Raw genomic sequence first — 20,845 nt, 5'->3', positions numbered from 1 at the left:
CTCCGTACTACGACTCCAATAAAAATCTGAGCTATTTTCGAATTAAAATTTTATAAAAGGAATTGTACTATTATTATATATTTTCAAGTTTGCGGGATGATATGTCTAAAATTCCTTTGAAAAAATTCCTAGAACTACTGTAGTTTTTGAATCTATCTGAACTATCCTGAATAATTTGACAAAATGCAGTTATGGAAAAATTGTTCTATGTTAAATAATGTTTATATCATACAAAAATTAACAGGTAATGCTGAACATCGGAATAGAAATACCTATATGGAAAATCTAAGATGGAAAAAAAATTATAGACATCTCCAAGTTTGACCAATCTGTGGGAATGATTTTCCCTTGTCCAGAGATCTGAGAGATTTCAGCTCGTCCTCGGTCAATTTGATTTTTATGGTCTGGAAAAAAATTATTCTAAATTGTTTGAAAATACAGGTTTCTCACATTGTGTAAATTATCGTGAATTCTCGATGGAGTTGCAGATTTTGGAATCATAGAAGTATTACTGCAGTGTGCAAAAGCATAGAGAATTGCTTGCGGAGTCTGATTGTATTTTTGACAAAGATCGACCAATGGTTTCTCTTGAAGAATTTCTTTATCTCCCCAGCATAGAGAAGAATATGATTGAACGACGATATTGTTCAGATCACAGAACTTTTTAAGAGTTGGACGAGTCAAGTACGGTTGGTATTCGTATTGATTGAGGACTGGACGAATTTTTGCATACTCAAACATTTCAACGAGATGATAAACTTCATAGTTGGACACTCCAATTGAACGAACTCTTCCAGACTCTGAAAAATGTAATTTTTAATTTTTTTTAAAGATGGAATTTTGTAAAGTGTCACAACTGCTCAGTTGTAATACTAACATTATACTTAGAAAATCTAAAAACGGAACTTCATCAATTCATAGGTTGTTTCATTTATAAATATAATTTTCTGAACATTGGAATCTACTAATTACATTGCAATTGCAAAAGTATTCTTAGAGTAAGATGAGAGAATGATTTTTTTGATCGGATTGATCTACCACTATTATTTCAAAATAATTGATAACGCCAACCACGTTGAAAAAGGAACTCAACTTTATATGAAATGACCATGAAACCAACATACCTTTTGCCTTTTCAAGTGTCTGCCAAACAATTTTCCTTCTACTTTTGTTAATTTCGTAGTCATCATCGTTTCCAGTATCACGGTCACGTGGATAGTGAATTAAAAGAAGATCTACATAACTGAAAATAGAAATAATTCTGATGATAACTCAACAAATATTTTCCTACTCGGTTTGCAAAGTTGCAAGGGAATTGGCTAGTTGTTTCTCAGTTTCCTCCACAGTATTTTCATTGAGAGTACGAACTTTAGTAGTGATGAACACATCTTCACGTGTCAAGCCAAATTGTGGTAGATATTTCTAAAATTTTAGAGGTTTGAATAGTTTTTCAGAAATCAGTTTAAATTTACCTTCAGGGAATTACCAAGAAACGTTTCGTTTTTGTAGAGATTGGCTGTGTCAAATTGACGATATCCAGATTTCAGAGCGGCTTCAATAGAGACATCTAAATCTTGTTGAGTTTCAATTCGAGAGATTCCAAGACCAATTTTTGGCATTTCGTATCCATCGGAAAACTTGAATGCACCACCAACAACATTTGTGAAAACACTCATAGTCTGAAAATACATTTAAATGAGATAAAAGAATATAAAAATGGCAAGAAATGAAGAATAGAGGACATTAAATATAAATAAGAGATAGGTAGAGGAGGAGGGGGACAGTTCAACAAACAATGGAAGTTTCATTGAACAATTTTTGAAAGTTAAGATGTGATGTTTGTTGTAATTTACACTATTCAATGGTAATTCATAGACTTTGAACGAAGCGTTCGATCATTGAAACACTCTCTTTGCGAAGTTTGTATTTAGAGTTCAATAAGTTTACTAAACAGAGAAAAATTGAATTAACAGAAGAATGACGTTATATTGTGATCATTTCCAATCACGATAGGAACACTACCATATACACATGACCTATCCTAGTTGTTATGTTGTCTCTTCCCATTTTTCTTAAAATTAACTGAGAAATTAAAATTTTGGATGTGAGGAAGAGCCTTTATTATAAAAAGCCATGTTTCATGTGGAAATAATTCGGTACAATCCATATCGCAACTTATTTATTACAGATGTTGAAAATGTTTTTTTACATAAATATTCAGAAATTTCTACCAAAAACTAATCACACAAGTAAAAAAAATCATAAATATGGTAAACATGTAAATAAAAATAAATGTTATAAATAAAACTAATAAAATAATAAAAAAAACAAAGGTTCATGATTTAGATTTTTTAAATCTGTTTTTACACTACGATACTCTTGCTGCAAATCTGCTCCATCGACAACCAATTCCCTGCGTCTCCACTATAGACAGAACTGTCATGTTTTTATTTCAATAGAATTTCCTTATTTCTTTTCTGTATATTTTAATCTTATAATTGTTTTCGTATTCTATGAAGAACATAAAAATTCTCGCGAAATTGTAGAAACATTTTTCCATCGACTTCCGCGTATTTTGACGGCGATCTCCACTAAATATAGTCAGATTTACTTTCCAGAAACCCTCGTTCATTAAATTAAAATCTAAGTAATGTAAAATATTGCTTAAATGTTCGTACTTTGTTCTATTTTAAGCCAACTAAGACAGTGTCAAAACGAAATTTTTACCGGTTTCATCGATTGGCAAGCAAATTTGCTATTTATTTACTTTTCTTCTCTTTATGACTCATTCGAAACCCGCACAATCGATTTAACAATTTTCAGGCGAAATGGATTCGCAAGGGCGAAAGGTGATTGTCGTTGACAACGGAACAGGTGTAAGTTGCAAAATTTTATCCCATTTTATTTTCAAAAATTCTGTATTTGCAGTTCGTCAAATGCGGGTATGCAGGAACCAATTTCCCAGCTCATATATTCCCTTCAATGGTCGGTCGGCCAATCGTGAGATCGACACAAAGAGTTGGAAATATTGAAATTAAGGTAAAACTTTACACAGAAAGGTCTTATAACTGTTTTCTCACAGGATTTGATGGTTGGCGAGGAGTGCTCTCAGCTTCGTCAAATGCTTGATATCAATTATCCCATGGACAACGGAATTGTTAGAAACTGGGATGATATGGCGCATGTATGGGATCATACTTTTGGACCGGAAAAGTTGGATATCGACCCGAAAGAGTGTAAACTGCTGCTGACAGAACCACCACTCAATCCGAACAGCAATCGTGAGAAAATGTTTCAAGTTATGTTTGAGCAGTATGGATTCAATTCTATCTATGTGGCGGTTCAGGTAATAGTTAATCCTCATGATAAAATCATAATGATTATATTTTCAGGCTGTGCTCACTCTTTATGCTCAAGGTCTTTTGACAGGAGTTGTAGTTGACTCCGGAGATGGTGTTACCCACATCTGTCCTGTTTACGAAGGATTTGCTCTTCATCATTTGACAAGACGATTGGATATTGCAGGAAGAGATATTACCAAGTATCTTATCAAGGTAAGTTTTTAAATGTTACATATTAATTCAATTATTTTCCTGATTGCTATAGTGACAAAATATGGTTTATTAGAAACTAACATATATTTGTTTTCAGCTTCTTCTGCAACGTGGATACAACTTCAATCACTCTGCTGACTTTGAAACTGTTCGCCAAATGAAGGAAAAGCTTTGTTACATTGCATATGATGTTGAGCAAGAAGAACGTTTGGCACTAGAGACTACAGTTCTTTCTCAACAATACACTCTTCCTGATGGTCGTGTGATTCGTCTCGGAGGTGAACGATTCGAAGCTCCAGAAATTCTATTCCAACCACATCTGATTAATGTTGAAAAAGCTGGTCTCTCGGAACTTCTTTTCGGATGTATTCAAGCCAGTGATATAGGTATTTCAAAAATGAAATTGTGCATTTCCATTATAAATCCCTTTTATAGATACTCGCCTTGATTTCTACAAGCATATCGTACTTTCCGGTGGAACCACTATGTATCCAGGATTGCCCAGCCGTCTTGAGAAGGAACTGAAACAGCTGTATTTGGATCGCGTATTGCATGGAAATACTGACGCGTTCCAGGTAACGAATTTCCGAAAATTCGGCCACAAGGATATTGCCGGAATAATGTTGAGACTAGGCAATTGTCAAAATGCCGATCGCTGAGTTTTTCAAAATTCAGCAGTTGTCAAAGTTTCGAATTATCAAAAATAAATTCCAATTACCGAATAGAAAATTGAAAATATTCAGGTCGTTTTGAGTTATATTTCTTCATCAAAAACACATTTACTACAGTAGAAATTGATTTTTTTTGTTAATTTTTATAGTTATTTTTTCTAATAGTTTTGAACCCGGTAATTGCCGAAATTTTTTGTCGCCGAATTTCTAAATTTTCGAAAATTTTTATAACTCGAAAATTTCTGAAAATTTTTTATTTTCGCCCACTATGGCTGTCTTTTTTTTAATCAAAAAAAATCGATTAAAGATTAGTTTCAAAACAGTTGGTAGTAGAATTGAAATTTTTTCCACAAATAATTATCAATCAAAAAGTAAAAAGTTTTTTTGAAAAAAAAAAAACAATTTTTATGTAATGCCAATTTTTGAATGGGAAGTATTACGAAAGCACAAATTTCTGAAAATGCGTATCGCGAAATATATTTTACGCGCAAAATATCTCGTAGCGAACACTACAGTAATCCTTTGTATGACTACTATAGTTCTTGTGTAGATTCAAGAGCTCGATTAGCTGAGTTGAATCATTTATTTATTGATAGAACATTATTAAAGTTAAGAAAACAGATCAAAAAGAAATTCATTTTAAAAATCAAGCTCATTAAACTAGACAATGTTAAAGGATTACTGTAGTTTTCGCTATGAAATATTTTGCGCGTCAAATATGTTGCACTCTACGCATTCCCAGATATTTGTGTTCCTGTAGTAGTTTTACTTTTGGTTATTTGACCATTCCTTTTAAGAATGGCGCTTTTGGTCGTCAATGACGATTTGATGATGTGTTAACTAAATGCATTTGATTTCTTCGTGTGAGGTCTCCTAAAAGAACACTCACTCAACATCTTAGTTTTCCGCCCCATCACCCCAGTGTTTACTTACATCCTTCTTTAGTGGGCGTGGCTACGACCTTGAAAAAATTACCAGCAATGTTCCAATTTATTTATTTTCAGAAATTCAAAATCCGTATAGAAGCCCCACCAAGCCGTAAGCACATGGTTTTCCTTGGAGGAGCTGTTCTTGCAAATCTGATGAAGGATCGTGATCAAGATTTTTGGGTTTCAAAGAAAGAATATGAAGAGGGTGGTATTGCAAGATGTATGGCCAAACTTGGAATCAAAGCTTAAATATTGTGACTTTATTTTCGTGTTAACATGTTTAAAAGTGCTTTATGTTCATTTATCCCCGTTTCTCTGAATTCTCTTAAAATCCCCTACCTGTTAACTAATTTATTCTTTATAGGCATCCTATTCTCCCCCACTCTCATTCAAACGTTTATCTTTCAAACCAACAACCACCTGAATCCATCATTCTCTGTTGTAAATACATTTTCCACTTTGAATTCATTCACTTCTTCAACTTACTTTTGGTTTGAAATTGAATTGCGTCACCTCTTATTCCTTCTTCCATTTTTCCATTAAATGAAACCGAAATCATCCAGCAAAAGGGCATTAGAAAAAGAGACAAACGACGACATTGATGACCCGCATTTGATACACGGATACTCTACCACCTGATAACGGATAATTGTTATCTTCAGGCCCGTGTCCTCCTCTATTTCAACTACTTTCATCCGAAATACTCCTTTATTTGCGACATTCGGATTTTTTCTTTCCAACTCATTTATTAACTGATTCATATAATCACATTTAAATCTTTTCAATTCATTTATTTTAATTGGTTTCTCTTTCTTTCCAAAAGGTCCACATAAATCAGTGGTCGATGAAATCGTCAGAAGCGACCGGCACTTCTAAAATGGTGTCGTTTTAGTGTCCTTTCATCGCCTGACCAACCTATCAAACGGGGAGGTCTCGTCTGTGTTGAAGCCAAATTGGAACTTTTTATAGCTGCTTTACTCTCAGAATAGTTTAAACTTTTTTGTTTATTGAACCGTCGGTGAACCTATGTTTTTTGGATTTCGATTCTCGATCAGTTGTGAAAAAATGAAAATTATTATTTTTGAAGATACGAACTGAACTGGAAATGTGAATTGAACTGAATCTCACAAAGTTATACTGATTGGATTCTAGTTTTTAAAATACCAATATTAAAATCACGCGGAACTTGGCGAAAATATTAAAACGATTGCATTTATTTTGAAGTTTACATACATAACATTTATTGACAAGAATTACAGTAACTCAATACCCACGCGGCGAGACCATGCGCGTAAGATATGGTGAACATTCTCTGATTTAAGTTTATGTAATAGTGGTGTGCAATACAAATAGGGAACAACGCTTTAAAATGTTTCTGTGCTGAACCACAAATTTCAAATCAGCTTTGATGCATCTGTCAATTGCAAAAAAAACCGCCTACCTCTAGATAATTTGAACTAGGAAAGAGTGATACATAACTATTCTCCCATTCAAGGCGAGTTATTTCTGCCTTCTAGGCACAGAAGTAGGCATTTTGTTTCTTCGTGGAAACAAAACTTTCTAGCTATTTTCGAATTAAAAGTTTCTTTCGATAACTTGGTACAAAAGGTTTTGGAAATTTATATAATCCATTAGAACCAGTGTTATCCAAAGTGTTTAAACTTTCTTTTTACAGAAAACTGGGAAGCAAGCTTCTAGAACCGAAAGCATTTGATAATTTTGGAATTTTCTCTGAGACGTACCTCGTATAACTTACCGTATTAAAACACACGAGCTGATACTAGAAAATATATTTCAAATTTCAAAACTTTTCAATTTCGACATAAACTTCATTTTATTGTTCCATAAATATTTTCTTGCCCTTCCGTTTCCTGTCCATCATTCCAATTTCTCGTCACTTTTTGGCTACCGATGATGCTTGCTCTTCGAGCACCCGCAGCTGATCGACATTCTACTGATAACCATGAAAATGAGTCAAACACATTCCATTTTCTAACCTCTTGTCATTTTTTCCTTTCGAAGGCAAAAGGAGAAATATACCGAAGAGACATTTCGACGCCAATATACACTGTAATCAATCTTCTCACCTTCACGCCAATCATCCTCTCGATCATCATCCTTTCTCGATAGTTTCAAACTGTTTTCTTTTTTTCTTTTTTTAGTGAAAGACGTCGATGAAGTGTTTGTGATAAAAAATTACCGAGCTACAAGAGAAGAAAGGGAATTTTTGCTGAAAAGGCATTCCGTTCCACTCTTTCTCCTCTATCTCTGAAATTCCTCTTCTAATATTTTTACACCCTCACTAATAACAAAACACCTCTCCTTCTTTACCATACATTCATCTCATTTTCTATCTTTTATCACACCGTTCCTTACCGGTTTCTTATTTGAGGCAGCATGTATTTCAATGAGACCTCCATGAGACGTTTTTTTACCTTTTCCCGTCTAGACCCGCATAATCTAAATGGTTTCAATGTTTCCTTTTCCATCTCTCATCGACTCGTTTTTTGTCTATTTTCTTGTCCTCGTTCACTCAAGTTGATAAGAGCATTTTGAACACATAAAAAATTTACTATGGCCTAAACCAGGCGATTTTTATTGAGTTTTCATAAGAATCGTTTTTTGTGGAACATTGTGTACTTTTTTAAAGTTAAAGAAGTATTATTTCAAATTTAATACGATTTGAATGCTCTTCGATCATTCGGCTGATTGGCATGTCTTCCTAATTAATTGGAAACTTCTCAATAGAATACCACAAAATATAGCACTACCCTTATTGATATACTTTAAGAAACTATTTCTAGGTTTTCTTCGGCTTAAAAATGTAGCACATAAATTTGGTGCCAATTACTTTTTGATATTTTAGTATTGACAAAATTTGTGATAATACCAAGGATAACCAAATATGAGCTGCCAAGATAGAGCATTAAATGTACAAGGCTAATAGGGAAAGTACCGTAATCTTTTTGTAAGGTTGACACGCTTAGCGACCAGTTTTCTGTGTGTTTTTCAGGGTTTCATTTTCTCCAGATTTCAAATATTCCAGGTTTCCTGCTCCTCAATATTCTTTTTTTCTGCATTTCAAACGGTAAATTCTTTAGTGAACGTTGAAGATAATTCCGGAATCATTTGAAAGTTGAATTCTTCAAATGAACATTTTGCACGAGACGTAATAGTTTTATCAGTAATAAAATCACTTGTTATTTTTGAAAACTAGATAACTTCTCTTCTCTTGAAAAACTGTGGAATAAAACAAATAGTTAAGTAAAAACTGTTCTTTTGAGTAGGTAGCATAGGAACATCCACCTATTTTTTTTTGTTTGATCTGGTTCTAGTTTCTAAAGTAAACATGAATAAACTTAGAATCTTTGATGAAAGTCATTATCAATGTTATAACACGGAACTAGGTCTCCTTTGTCAAATGAACTGAGTGTTTCTTCTTAATTATGTTGTTGTTTCTTTCTATTGAATTGCAAAACAAAGTGTTCTAATCCATCGGGCGCCAGTTCGGTATACTACGAGCTTCTGCTACCATCTTTCTGTCTCCGCGCACCTTCATCATTTTGTCTTTCGCCCAATGTCAACAGACCTTTTTTCGTCTCCCTGCTTGCTCGCTTGTGTTCTTTCTCTTTGACAGTGCAGCTTCTTCACCGATCGACTCGGATCACTTTCGTTGTCTATAACCTCTCTGATTCTTGTGCTTTACCGTCGTGAAGATCCCGCGCAGTTCGATTTTCAAAGGCGGGGCCTGCACAGACACAGTTCATTTCAAATTGGGACACTACGAGACGGTCTCTCTGTTTCTCGTTTTACTTACTTTTTCATTTGAATTGAAATCTTAGTTACATGGTCCCAAAAAAATCGACAAAAAATTTATATACATGACTACAATTTTCATATTTTTCTTTGCAGAGCTTGTGGGCCGTTCATCACGCGGCTTCTCCGCTGAACGGCAAAAACGGTTATGCAGAATTGTTGAAATGCAGTGGTCAAGTAGTATTATTTTACTCTTCACATTTCTTATCATTTCCAATGCAAAAAACCAAAAGACCACATTGTGCGGGACATGTGACAAGGATTCATGTCCAGATGTTTCAGGATGCGAGCAATTGAAAAAGGATCAGTGCGATTGCTGCGAAGTGAGTAATTTAAAATTTTGATAGAAAACGAACTATGGTTTAACAATTCTTTAAAACTTATTTTTAAAATTAATTTTAATATTCTAGTTCCTCAGTTTTAATTTTCTTTTTAAAATTCCAGAACATTGAATGTGAGCTTTTGAAATAATTTTCCACAATTTCTCATGACTAAAATTCTAACTATTATCATAAATCCCCAATAACTTAATTATTATTGGACAATGATCAAATGAACAAATGAAAGGATCAAATGCTCAGTGAAACAACTGAATAAAGATGAGCTTTAATGTATTATGCTACACAGTCAAATCAGTACCAAAACGAAGAACCGTTTGATAGAAACGCATAATTCAGATACCGTGTATCCTCTTAGAGCTCTTATTCCTCTTATTCCTATAATGAAATTGCACATAGATAGGTTCCCGATAATTAGTACTTTTTTTACTAATAGAGGAAACACGGTACATTAAAAATAATCCTAATTGCTTTGAAAGTGGTTCAACTTTCTAAGTTTCAAATGATAATAACTGTCCCTTAAATCTTACTTTCGGTTTTTAAACCGCGGTTTTAGTTATAATTTTGTTTCTACAAAAAGAAATACACTGAATAAACTTAAACATAAGTCAAAAGTCTATAAAAAAGTATGTGCGGTCTTTTTTAACGGCTTTCAAACAATAAACAAAAAGTTATACTTGCAGGTCTGCATTCGACAAATCGGTGAAACTTGCGACGGGCCTGGTCTTGTTTGTGATTCGCATCTTTCATGTCATCAGGAAAACGATCTTGATGGTTCAAGTCGATGTAAAGGTATATTTTCTTCAATATTTCAAAGTCCCTTTGCATGTTTCATTCGATTTGAAAGAACTTTGGTTGTTTTTTCGAGGTCCAGAATGCTTCCTAATTAAAAAGAAAAGGGTGCTCTAGAGTTACTATTGGGCTTATTTTATTGCTGAAATTTGATAGGGTTTCTTCTCAGTCTCTCTATCTCTCTCTCTCTTTCATTTTCTCTTCCTATAAAAAATGACTTCTCAAAATGGTGGCGGTTCTCTTGTGCTGAGGCTTCTCGTGTGTGCTCGCCGGACGACGCAATCCACCCTGCTCTCCCGAATATACAATTTCTATTTACTTTACTTCACTCTGCCCGCAGTTTTTTAACCAAAAAGTCCTCTATGTTGTGTCCGCAGATAGGGCGGCTTGCAAAGGTAGAAAATGGGTTGGACTAACTTGAGAATTGAAACGATCTTGTTGTGGATAAAAAATCGGACAATGTAGGCAATGGGGATATCAAGTAATTGAAATATTGCAAGGATTCTGAGCATACCAAAACTTGAATGTTGTTAAAAAATACTTAGATTGTTCAAAAATAAATTGTTTTTATCAATTTCTTTCAAGATCTAGAAAAGGAGTGAGCTAGAAAATTCTTGATTGCGGCATGTTGTTCCAATGTTTGGTAATTGGAAGATTTTAAGCCATCATTAAGCACCTCCCAACTCCTTTAACTCAAAATGAAAAGTTTATAGATTATTAAAACATTTTCTACATTTTTACTGAAATATAATGGAACAACGAGCCACGATCGGCCTTGTTGTAGAATTTCCGTCTCAACCTGATCTCGAATTATTTTATGCTCAAGCACATTTGGTTTTGTCTGGATTTTCAGTTCAAAAATGTACTCCTTCCTGTATTTGTCTATTCCGTGTTGTTTCGTTCAAGATGCCATCAAACTTTAATTCAATTTTCGAATTATGATTGCATAGGAAACAGAAAATTTCAAAAAAAAAAAACGGAACGAATGACTAACCAATTGCGCGACACCGAAAAAGAACAGAGTTTCGAGAAGTGTCTAACCTCTGTCTCCCTCAATTGACTCCGCCTACTTTGTCTTCAAGTGTTGCATAGAGTTGGCCATATGCGGGACGACGTAAATCATTTCGATAATTTTTTTACGGAAAGAAGAGCTTGGTGTCTTGGAGATTAGTAATGGTTAAGCTTCTTTTCATGAAATTTTTTTTTCTATTTTTGTCATCGGCAAATCTTTCTGCTTCTCATTTGAATTTGAAAATGTCTTAGTATATATCAAAAATTATGTGTACATACTTTGAAATTTCAAAATGGCTATTCCCGACATTTCTGTGCTTAAATAACAAGGAAAAATCAGAAAAATTTGATATACAAAAATTATTTTCAACAAATAAAAATAAACTTGTTTGAAACTTCAAAATAAAAATGCCTTTCATTATTTTCTATATTAACTGCAATGAATTTGGTTTCACTATGTAATATCTGTTGTTTCAATTTAGACAAACCGAATCCATTGCTTATAATGTATAAATTGTACTTTGTTTTTCTGCATATTGTAACTTGCCACTTCCATAAAACGCCTTTCATCGTAATGTGTACCAGTTGATTTTTGCTTTGAAATGCATAAAAATGGTTCATATGCCTTGACCAACTTGAAATTGACCCTGTCATCTGCAACTTTTTTGTTCTTCAGTCATCACCAAGTATCTTCTCGGTGTCCACCTGATCAGATGTTCTCATGTTTTCAAATCCTTCTTTCTTTTTTCCATGTGATTTTTGTGTATTTTTGTGCTCTAATCCTCTTTCTCCTACTCACTATATTTACAGCTCGAGAATGCAACTAGTCGTCTGCGTCTTTCTACTTCTCTTCTCATTTGTCAATTTTCTCCGAACGGAGCAATCAGGTGTGCTAGAAGGCATTCTCTTCTTGAACAGATATTGTCAAAAAGAAATTAATAGAGTCAAAATAAGTGACAAAGGGGGTGATGGCGGTAACCACAGAACAGAAGTTTTTGTTGACAAACGGAATCGAACTGTCCGTGACGTTTTATTCTCTGTGACACATGATTCATGACGTTACAATGTGCCGACGTCTCCATTTTCAATGTTCATTTCATTCTCGTTTACATATTTGAAATTCCATCTTCTTTTCTCCAACCAAAGGCAACTTACATATATGTTGATGTCTTCTTGTTTGCTACAGTAATCTTGGGAAAAATGTAAATACTTGACGGACTTGTCAGATGATTCCATTTTTTGAATGGAAAAGCACGTTTTGTACTTTGAATTTGAACAAAAATTACTTATGTATTCCATATTTCCTAGCGTTCACTCTTATTTTCTAATTAGTTTGTCGTATTTGATCATTTCATTTCTTAGTTTTTCTCGGTTTTTAGCTTTCGTGTTTTTATCAAAGAATGAAATCTCCATGATATTTAAAGAGTACACTCTCGAAAACCATGTAAAGGGCGTGAAATGAGTCGCCCGTTTGTCATCGTGTAAACATCTCGGACCCTCTAGGCTTTCTCAACTGGCAACATCCCAAAATTTTTTTCTTTTTTTGTTCTTCTTGTTCTCTTTGTTCCTTGTCGCCTTTTTTGGGTCTCAATCTTACAATTTCATGTTGTTTCAATCATCTAAAAATGTCCCATTGGGACCTGCAGACAGAGAGCAAAGGAGCCGTGGTGTGCTCTTTTTAGTTTCGAACACATGATCTACCCTGAGAGAGGGGGAAAGAGTTTTTTCACCGGTAGGTGGCGAGAAAAACAAACACGGAGCATCGACACAAAGTGAGGAGGACGATATTCCGATTCGTTTTTCTCCTGCTTTTTTGAATTGTTTCCTCTTTATTGGTGTTTGATGCTCTCATCCACCAATTTATACCGACGAGTTGCTCGCACTCTTGTCCCCTATCATATGATTTGGCTCATTTACGTTTTGTTCTATTTCAAAGTTTACCGTGACATTAACAGGTAGTAAAAGTACTGTAGTTTTTGAAAGATATTTTATACCTTCGAAGACTGTGATCATTTTGAGATATATATAAATATGGCTTCTAAGAAAAAAGCTAGCATCCATATTTTGCATGCAAAAAGGGTTTTTCTTTTGTTTACGAAGCTACCTCACAGAAAACTACCTTACCCTACAGTCATTTTGTGCAATTTTCTTTTGAAAGACTAGGTTGATAATTCAAAAAGTTAAAATTAATAGGCAATTTGGATCTCTTGACCCTCATCAAGTTTTAACTGTCATTGACTTTTTTGAATGGATTCCTTTTTGATAGATAACCGTTATTGTCAGAATAGTCATTTGCTTTGTTCATTTAACATTATATGTTTCTGAAATGCCGAAAAGTGCAGCTCATTGTCAGGTGAGAACTTAGAAAAGAGTACTATTTTCTTCTCTTTCCAATTTGCATCTCATTCTGCCACCTCAACTTTTTGACATATGGCTTAACAAAGAAGACAAGAAGAACTTTTCTGTCTTTTTAAAGGGTTTTGTCTCTTTCGAGCTGTCATTTTCTTGAATCAAATTAAATCTTCCTCTTCTTTGTACTAATTGCCACCTCGTACGGTCCATCAACTCATCTTCATGAGCCCATCGTTTAGTATTCTTTTCACTCTTTGCAATTCCTAAAAGAAGTCATCAAATTAATCAATAAAACTAAAACGGTATAAAACAGAAAAAAGACGACGTTAGATGTCGTCGGTCCGTCACATCTGTTGATACAATTCGTGTACCAAATGACATCTGGTGATGGGAAGGTTATAATTAGTGTTTCTTGGGTGATGTTAGAATAATATGAATGAAGAACAAATATGGGTACATTGTGCCAGGACATTACAATTTTGTTAGTTCCTTGCTCTTTTCTGTTGTGAAGCTTTATTATAGATTACAAAAATAAGATGTAACACGATTTCAATACCATTTCGCTATGAAATCCTTGTCGAAAACAGCATCGAAATCCTTGTCGAAATGTTTTAGCTTCATTTCATAACGTGGCTTACTTTCAATATTTTGTTTTATTTCAATTAGGCTCAACATACGACTCAGATTCGAAAACATTTTTTATTTCATACAATCAGCTATTTAATTTGAAAAAAGAGTCGTATGAAACTTGCAATAAGAGCATGATTACTGTATGTTTAATATTCAAAATAATATATGTTTTGGCGACACGCGGTATTGCTAACAAAAGGTTTTTTTTCAAACTTTTTTTGATGTATGAAGTTTTTCAGTCAAATTTTTGAAAAGTATAATGATCATTTACAAATAATAAAAAAATATCTAGGAAAATATAAATTGTCGAAATCACTTTTATCCAGCATTCAAAGTTATGATAGGTGAAATCTAAGTATTTGCAACTTTTTGGCTATAAATTAAAAAATTCCGAAAGTTTATTGAAATTTTACTTTACATTTGACGTATTTCTATCATCATCTATCTTCTTTTTTTTTTGAAATAACACTGAATTTCTTGTTTGTATTTGTTCAGAAATCATACAGCCCACTTGAAAATGCATTGACTATGCGTGTGGCAGTTTAAACACTATCTTATAGTTAGCTTGAAAAATTCTTCTATCAAACTGCATATATTATTGAGATTTGAACACTTTAAAAGAATTGAGAATTTTCAGAAAGAATGCATGACGATTGTCTGAAAGCAATTTGTCCATTGGTTTTTCACAAAGGATGTCCATCAGACTCTCAGCTGATCACTGTATCGCCAGCGCCGGGAAACTGTTGTCCACCACCGGGCTCTTGCCACTGTGATCAGAAGGTTAGTTTGCACTCTTTTATCTCTCGACGACCCTCGCTTTTTCGGTTTTTTCTTCAATTCGTCGAAATGTAACTGTTTTATTTGTCCTCCTGAGAAGCATCAACCGATGAGTGCACAAACCGAACAGAGCCTTCTATCGTTTTTTTTTCTCTTGCGGAAGGATCTTTTCTCTAGTCTTGTTCTACTTTTTGACGTATCAAGACCATTGTTTCGGGGATTGAGATGAAAAAGTATTAAATTGAGAGATGGCGATCTCAATCTTTTCTAAGAATTAATGTGTTGACAAAAGAGTTGTACAATTTCAGAAATGCGTTCCATCCGTGCCAACTTGTACAAAAGAAGAGCGACTTGTGATGGTTGAAAAAGGTTCAGATATACCTGGAAAATGTTGTGCATACTATGAATGCCATAAGAAAGGTAAACATGAAACAAATCATAGGATGTCTCTATAAGATTTCGAACAATTAGTTATACAAAATATTTGATTTCCAAATTACATGATTTTTAAATCATAACTCTCTAGACATTCTTCCAGGGGTAAATGTTTGAGAAAATATTTTGAAACTATGGAAACATTAATAGAAATTTGCAGAAACCCATCTGATATTCAGGAAAACAATTAACGAAGTGCTGGTTTTCTATAGAGATGATTCGCCGTTTGTAAAATACTCGTGACCACTAATATGAATATTCTTACCACATTTGTGTGGTCCAATTTCGTTAGTTAGTCTAAACTTCATCATCTTACCGGAGTATATCAAATCTGAGCTATCGCATTTCTGTTAACAGTTTTGTTTAATTTAACTATGGTTAAAATTTCAGAGAAAAAGTGCGAAAATGTGCACTGTCCTCCTATGTTCCAAGATGAAGAAGAATGTCCACCTGATAGTATCCGTCCACCAGAGAGTATTTCAAAAGAATCATGTTGCCCAATAAGACAATCCTGCAAATGCCGTGGCTCAATCTGTCGTCCTGCTCAATGTCCAGATGGAAAAGTTGTGAATGTCACGAAGAAAGGAACTGGATTTCCAGGAAGATGCTGTGATAAATGGGAGTGTGTGGATGCTGAATTGTCAAAAGCAAAATGTAATCACAGTGGTATTGAGAGACAACCACTTGAAACCTGGCACGTGTCAGATTGTGAATCTTGTCAGTGTATTCGAGGAGTTTCAGTTTGCAACAAGATGACATGCCCAAAAGTGAATCGTTAGTTTATTTTCCTAATGTTGATATATCTTTTGGGCGACTAGAGTTGAACTTCGAACTATATTTCAGAGGAGTGCACTTGGATCGGCATACCAACTGGAGAATGTTGTCCAGTATGTCTTGGCTGTCAGACTGATAATCAAACCAAACTTGAAAGAGGTGCAACTTGGCAAAAAGACGACTGCACATCCTGTACATGCTCCGAACTTGGTGCTCATATGTGCGAGAAATATATGTGTAAAACAGATTGCGAGAATCCAAGAAAAGTTGAAGGGCAGTGTTGTCCAGTTTGTGATGAACCTACCATCATCAGACCTCCTGCAACATGTCCATCACTCGAACTGTGTTCTCTGAGGTTTTTCGTTTGAACTTAATAAATTTATCTAAATGAATTTTACAGATGTGCCAATGGACTTCGTCGTGATAACATTGGTTGCTATGTGTGTGAATGTCTTCCAGATGAAGTTCCTACTAACCCAAGATGTCGTGAGCTTAATGACGAAAACTGTGAAAAGTAAGTTGCTTATAATGATTACATATTCATCACCTAATTTCTTATAGACAATGCGCTCACGGATACCTCAAGGATGAGGATGGTTGCACAGTATGCAAGTGCTCAAAATGTCCACCACTCCATCAGTGCCACAAGCATTGTCTCTATGGATTCGAGACGAATTCGGCGGGATGTTCGTTGTGCAAGTGTCGAGGTTGGATATACATAGAATATTTTGAGATATATCAAAAGTTACAGCTTCATCGAAATTGGATAAGAAGCAAGGCACAACTAAATCAACGAAACTTGGAGCCGGCTCTGCGCAGCAAACTGAGTATCACAGTGAAAAGTAAGTATACCTATGTTAGAGTGCAAGCCCATTTTAAGAAAATTTCAGATGCATATCGTTCTCAAATGACGGTCATCAAATCGTGAGAGATGGTGGAGAATGGTGGAGTGATGGATGTAGACATTGCTTCTGTGAAAACAAACAAGAATTCTGTTCATTGATTTCATGTCCAACAAAACCATCAGATTGTGCTGATGAAAAATGGGTGCAAAAAGAAGGTATTTGTTGTTGGAAATAATTTGTATAATTGATAACCATTACACAGATGAATGTTGTCCATCTTGCATTGATCAGAAGAAGAAACCAAAATCGAGCAATTCATTGGCAGCTCAAAAACATGAGCATACAGTATGCCAGTCACCTGGAACTGGAAGACTCTTCACAGATGGTGAAACGTGGCAATTGGCACCATGTGTCTCATGTACTTGTCGTGTTGGACACGTACTCTGTAGAACGACAGAATGTCCTCCGATCGCCTGTCCTAACCCCGAATATCAAAACGAAGAAGACTGCTGTCCAACTTGTCCAGAGCAAAAAGTTGAGAATACGAAAAATGAGAAAGGTGATACTATTGTGTGTACGGATGATGCTGGAACAGCTCATATTGTTGGTAAGCTTAAATTAAGTTGAGAGTTCAAAATTATTTTTAAACTATTATGGGTTCCTCATGGCGTCAAGATGACTGTACATCGTGTGTTTGCTCTGCTGAAGGCTCTGCTGATTGCTACAAAGAAGCTTGCGATGAGAGTCTTGAATGTCGTGGAAATCCGCTTGTCATCAAAGGAAAGTGTTGTCCAGTGTGCTCAGATGCTCTTTCATCATCAGCTGTTTGCTCTTATCAATCATCTGTTTATGCAATTGGAGAGCAGTGGCAAGATGGTAGATGCTCAAATTGTTCTTGTGTAACCGGTGGTCAAACTGTCTGTCGTCAGATGGTTTGTCCACATTGTGATGATCCTGTACCAATTGAAGGACATTGTTGTCCGCTTTGCAAAGGTATTATCAAAAAGTTTTATCACAGTTTTCCATTTAAAGTTCTAGATGCAAAATGGTCTCCATATGGTTATGGAAATGGTTCAGCATCATTCCCAACTTCTCTTGGACCAAGAGTGGATGATGGAAATGGAAGCTCTGCTACTTCGCTGATTGTTGTATCTCTGATGTCTCTTTGCGTCGTTGCTCTCATTATTGTGCTTATGCTTCTCTATAAACGAAATAAGAAAAGCAACAAGGTTCGCTTTAAATGCAATTGAGTCTATTAAAATAGGTTCAATTTCAGCTGCACAAGTTCAACGAAGTCGGCCAAATAGCATCGGGGGGAGCATCAACAGTAAGACTTTCAGCGTCAAAAACAATTGGATCCATGCCAAGACTCGTGGATTGGAAGGACACGAGAGAAGAGTATGTAACACAAATCAAATACTTTATTTTTAAAAAATATTTCAGAAGTACGGAGGAATTGTTGAAGACATCAACTAATCATGTTCGACACGACTCGCAGAATTCAGATGATCAATCAGACAGTTTGCTTTCTACAATGTATGCTTCAATTTTCTATTTTCATCGCATTCTCCGTGAATATTTTTCAGGAGTGATACTTCGACAGCACCTTCTACAATTTCTTCTTCTGGACACGTGCCGATTTCAGACACACAACCACTGACACCGAAGCATCGATATCCAGTATAATTAAACCATCCTTTGTTTTTCTTACTTCCTCATTCTCATTGCGGGTTCAAAATTCGCATACAATTTTTACTCGTACAGTTTCTGTCACATGTTCGAGTTTTTCATTTCAATCATCTAATTATGAATCCACCTTCTCATCCACAATCAATTTAACTCACGATGCGGGTCATCCTTGTCCCTGATTTTAATGAAAAAGCTTTTCGTCTCGTCAGTTCATGTAATGTGTTTTGTACAGTTATGTTGCACACATTTGGATTAATAAACTATAAATAATTGCTTTATAAATTTTGGTTTATGACAAGAATCTAGCGACACGAGTAGCGAAAAAATAAAAAGAAACCGGGAGAAGAGCATCATAGAACGTAAGGAATGAGAGCTTTCCGACTTTTCGGATATTTTGGGAATGTTTTGTGGTACCAGGAGTGAGTGATGAGAGCAGCAAACGTTTGATTGATGCACACGAACATGATTATGAACTGAAACGGATTTTTTTAGAAGAAAAACGGATGAAACTGACAACTTACTCTATACACGTAGGCATCAGGAATTACAAGAAAAAGTGACAAGTAGATGCATATCTCGAATAGAAAGTGAGGACATGAGACGAGATTGAACCAACCACCAAAGCAGATACCATAGGCGTAATTGCGAATTAGTCCTCTAGGACCTTTTCTTGTATTTGCTATTTGTTCGGCTAGCTGATGTTGTTTCCAATTGCAAATCCAAAAAAGGACAGCTCCAGCCCATTGGGTGAGAGAAATATCATCAATTGACACGTGAAGCTGAGGTACTGTGAAAATAAATTACTAGAACATTTCAGATAAGTATCTTCTTACATTTGGAAGCAACTCCCTGTGTTTCACACATAATTGAAATTGGCAGAATGATGTAGTGGACTATCCCAACTGCATAGTGAAACAAGTTCATACGACTGTCCGAGTAAACACTGACAAATATTGTTTCATAGAGACGTCGTGCTACGTGAAGGCTTATGAGCAGGAGAGCCAAGATTGATGTGCTTGGGGTAACTGAAAACATATTTATTTCAACTTAAAAGTGTATAATATGATATTCTAATCAAATTTCTAATTTCTGAAAATTTGAGTCAAAGTTTTGGTAATTTGCCAAATGGTATTTATCTATTTTTAAATTTACGAAACGTTTGAAGTTTTTGAAAAATTTAAAGCAACACCACATGTTTGAAGCCCTACAGTGATTACATAAAATATTTGAAACATTATTAAAATATAACATTTGTAGAATACAATATTTTTGTTGTTTTACAAAATTGAGTAATAGACACTTTTTGACTGAAAATAAAAAGTTTAAGTTCTACTGAAAATTGAAAACAATGAAATTAATACAACTGCGTCGCGACTTCGCATATATTCCAAAAACCACTAATCAAAAAAAAAAAAAGAAAATCACTTTTTTTTTAAAAGAAAAACTTACTTGGTGGTATACTGTAGGATCGTGTTAGCGTGGCAAGAATCTTGAGAACCACTGGATGCAGATAATTAGGATTGTAGATTAACGAGTGGACAGTGTGTAGACATATAAAAAGTGTTAGAAGACCGATTGCGTAAAAATGCTTAAACCATCTGAAAAATTTCAGACAAGGATAGAACTCCCAAAGACTAACTGTACTCACTTTTTAGGTACAGATATTTTTTCTACCAAAGAGTTATCTTCTTGTTGATCAGCAGCTTTTCCATATGTAGTTAGTGCAGGTATCAATCGACAAACGTGAGGACATATGAGAGTAAAACAACATGAAATGGCAAGTCCAAGCGTAGATACTAACAGATAAAGGGGCAGTGCTTGGCGCACTTCCCAAAGTCTATCTAACATTCTGAAATGAATAATTGTATAGAAAAATCAATGGACACAGAAAAATAAAGTCAAAAACGGAAACAAGAAGAAAAGAGCGGAAATGAGTAATGGAAACATTTTTGGACGAGGGAGGAGCCGACGCAGAGTTTCTTTTTCTGAGGAGAGAATACGCCAAACGAGTGCAGCTGCAAGTGTGTAAGTGCGCGATGAGAAAGTAAATAGAAAAACCAATGGCAGATACTGGGCAGTTGGAGTTTTGAAAAAAAAATAAAGAAAAAAAGAAGTAAAACGTTTTCTTTTGATTTCACAGGTCGTTCAATGTAAAATGTTTCTAAAATGTTTGTCCGAGAGGAGTACATGGCCGAGAGAACGCGTGGCCGTGGCCTAGTTCTAGGAACAATT

General features: G+C 35.0%; 4 protein-coding genes and 4 non-coding genes across 13 annotated transcripts; 3 read left to right on the top strand and 5 right to left on the bottom strand.

Annotated features, from left to right (window-relative positions):
* Positions 1 to 207: 207 nt before the first annotated feature.
* K07C5.2 (NADP-dependent oxidoreductase domain-containing protein) lies at positions 208 to 1,679 on the bottom strand. Its single transcript, NM_073257.5, has 5 exons — positions 1,473 to 1,679; positions 1,292 to 1,422; positions 1,125 to 1,243; positions 451 to 800; positions 208 to 404 (listed from the first exon to the last, which is right to left on the bottom strand). Exons 1-5 carry the CDS (start codon positions 1,674 to 1,676, stop codon positions 303 to 305), a joined length of 906 nt encoding a protein of 301 aa, NP_505658.1. The 5' UTR covers positions 1,677 to 1,679; the 3' UTR covers positions 208 to 302.
* A 1,144-nt stretch (positions 1,680 to 2,823) lies between these two features.
* arx-2 (Actin-related protein 2) lies at positions 2,824 to 5,716 on the top strand. The gene is made up of 7 exons (NM_073256.8): positions 2,824 to 2,876; positions 2,929 to 3,039; positions 3,083 to 3,346; positions 3,393 to 3,554; positions 3,652 to 3,940; positions 3,990 to 4,129; positions 5,230 to 5,716. The coding sequence occupies exons 1-7, from the start codon at positions 2,829 to 2,831 to the stop codon at positions 5,401 to 5,403; spliced, it is 1,188 nt and encodes a 395-aa protein (NP_505657.1). The 5' UTR covers positions 2,824 to 2,828; the 3' UTR covers positions 5,404 to 5,716.
* Positions 5,717 to 8,639: 2,923 nt separating this feature from the next.
* K07C5.15 lies at positions 8,640 to 8,886 on the bottom strand. The gene has a single exon (NR_069274.1). It is a non-coding gene; the product is annotated as an Unclassified non-coding RNA K07C5.15 (non-coding RNA).
* Positions 8,712 to 8,855, top strand: K07C5.16. The gene has a single exon (NR_069275.1). It is a non-coding gene; the product is annotated as an Unclassified non-coding RNA K07C5.16 (non-coding RNA).
* A 180-nt stretch (positions 8,887 to 9,066) lies between the features above and the next one.
* Positions 9,067 to 18,896, top strand: crim-1 (the record flags this gene model as incomplete). Of its 6 annotated transcripts, NM_171529.7 has the most annotated exons (16): positions 9,067 to 9,293; positions 9,992 to 10,100; positions 14,731 to 14,873; positions 15,179 to 15,290; positions 15,696 to 16,079; positions 16,149 to 16,434; positions 16,480 to 16,593; positions 16,641 to 16,786; positions 16,831 to 16,921; positions 16,970 to 17,139; positions 17,187 to 17,531; positions 17,582 to 17,917; positions 17,963 to 18,153; positions 18,201 to 18,322; positions 18,368 to 18,460; positions 18,511 to 18,610. In NM_171529.7, 16 exons carry the CDS (start codon positions 9,135 to 9,137, stop codon positions 18,608 to 18,610), a joined length of 2,901 nt encoding a protein of 966 aa, NP_741616.2. The 6 variants fall into 6 exon arrangements, 4 of the variants coding, with proteins under 4 accessions (NP_741616.2, NP_741617.2, NP_741618.2 ...); NM_171530.7 differs by lacking the exons at positions 9,067 to 9,293; positions 9,992 to 10,100 and adding an exon at positions 11,926 to 11,998 and having other exon boundaries at positions 18,511 to 18,896; NR_132530.1 differs by lacking the exons at positions 9,067 to 9,293; positions 9,992 to 10,100 and adding an exon at positions 11,929 to 11,998 and having other exon boundaries at positions 15,696 to 16,072; positions 18,511 to 18,891.
* Positions 10,343 to 10,482, bottom strand: Y22F5B.1. The gene has a single exon (NR_069273.1). It is a non-coding gene; the product is annotated as an Unclassified non-coding RNA Y22F5B.1 (non-coding RNA).
* On the bottom strand, positions 12,770 to 12,976 carry B0024.18. Its single transcript, NR_069272.1, has one exon. It is a non-coding gene; the product is annotated as an Unclassified non-coding RNA B0024.18 (non-coding RNA).
* On the bottom strand, positions 18,875 to 20,468 carry srdf-3 (Polyprenal reductase). The gene is made up of 5 exons (NM_001269280.2): positions 20,262 to 20,468; positions 20,063 to 20,211; positions 19,447 to 19,638; positions 19,135 to 19,400; positions 18,875 to 19,086 (listed from the first exon to the last, which is right to left on the bottom strand). Exons 1-5 carry the CDS (start codon positions 20,459 to 20,461, stop codon positions 18,964 to 18,966), a joined length of 930 nt encoding a protein of 309 aa, NP_001256209.1. The 5' UTR covers positions 20,462 to 20,468; the 3' UTR covers positions 18,875 to 18,963.
* Between the last annotated feature and the right edge of the window lie 377 nt (positions 20,469 to 20,845).

This window comes from Caenorhabditis elegans, chromosome V (genome assembly GCF_000002985.6).
Source record: "Caenorhabditis elegans chromosome V".
Lineage (NCBI taxonomy): Eukaryota > Metazoa > Nematoda > Chromadorea > Rhabditida > Rhabditidae > Caenorhabditis > Caenorhabditis elegans.
Note: the sequence above shows the minus strand (reverse complement) of the source record. Positions and strands in the feature narration are given on the sequence as shown.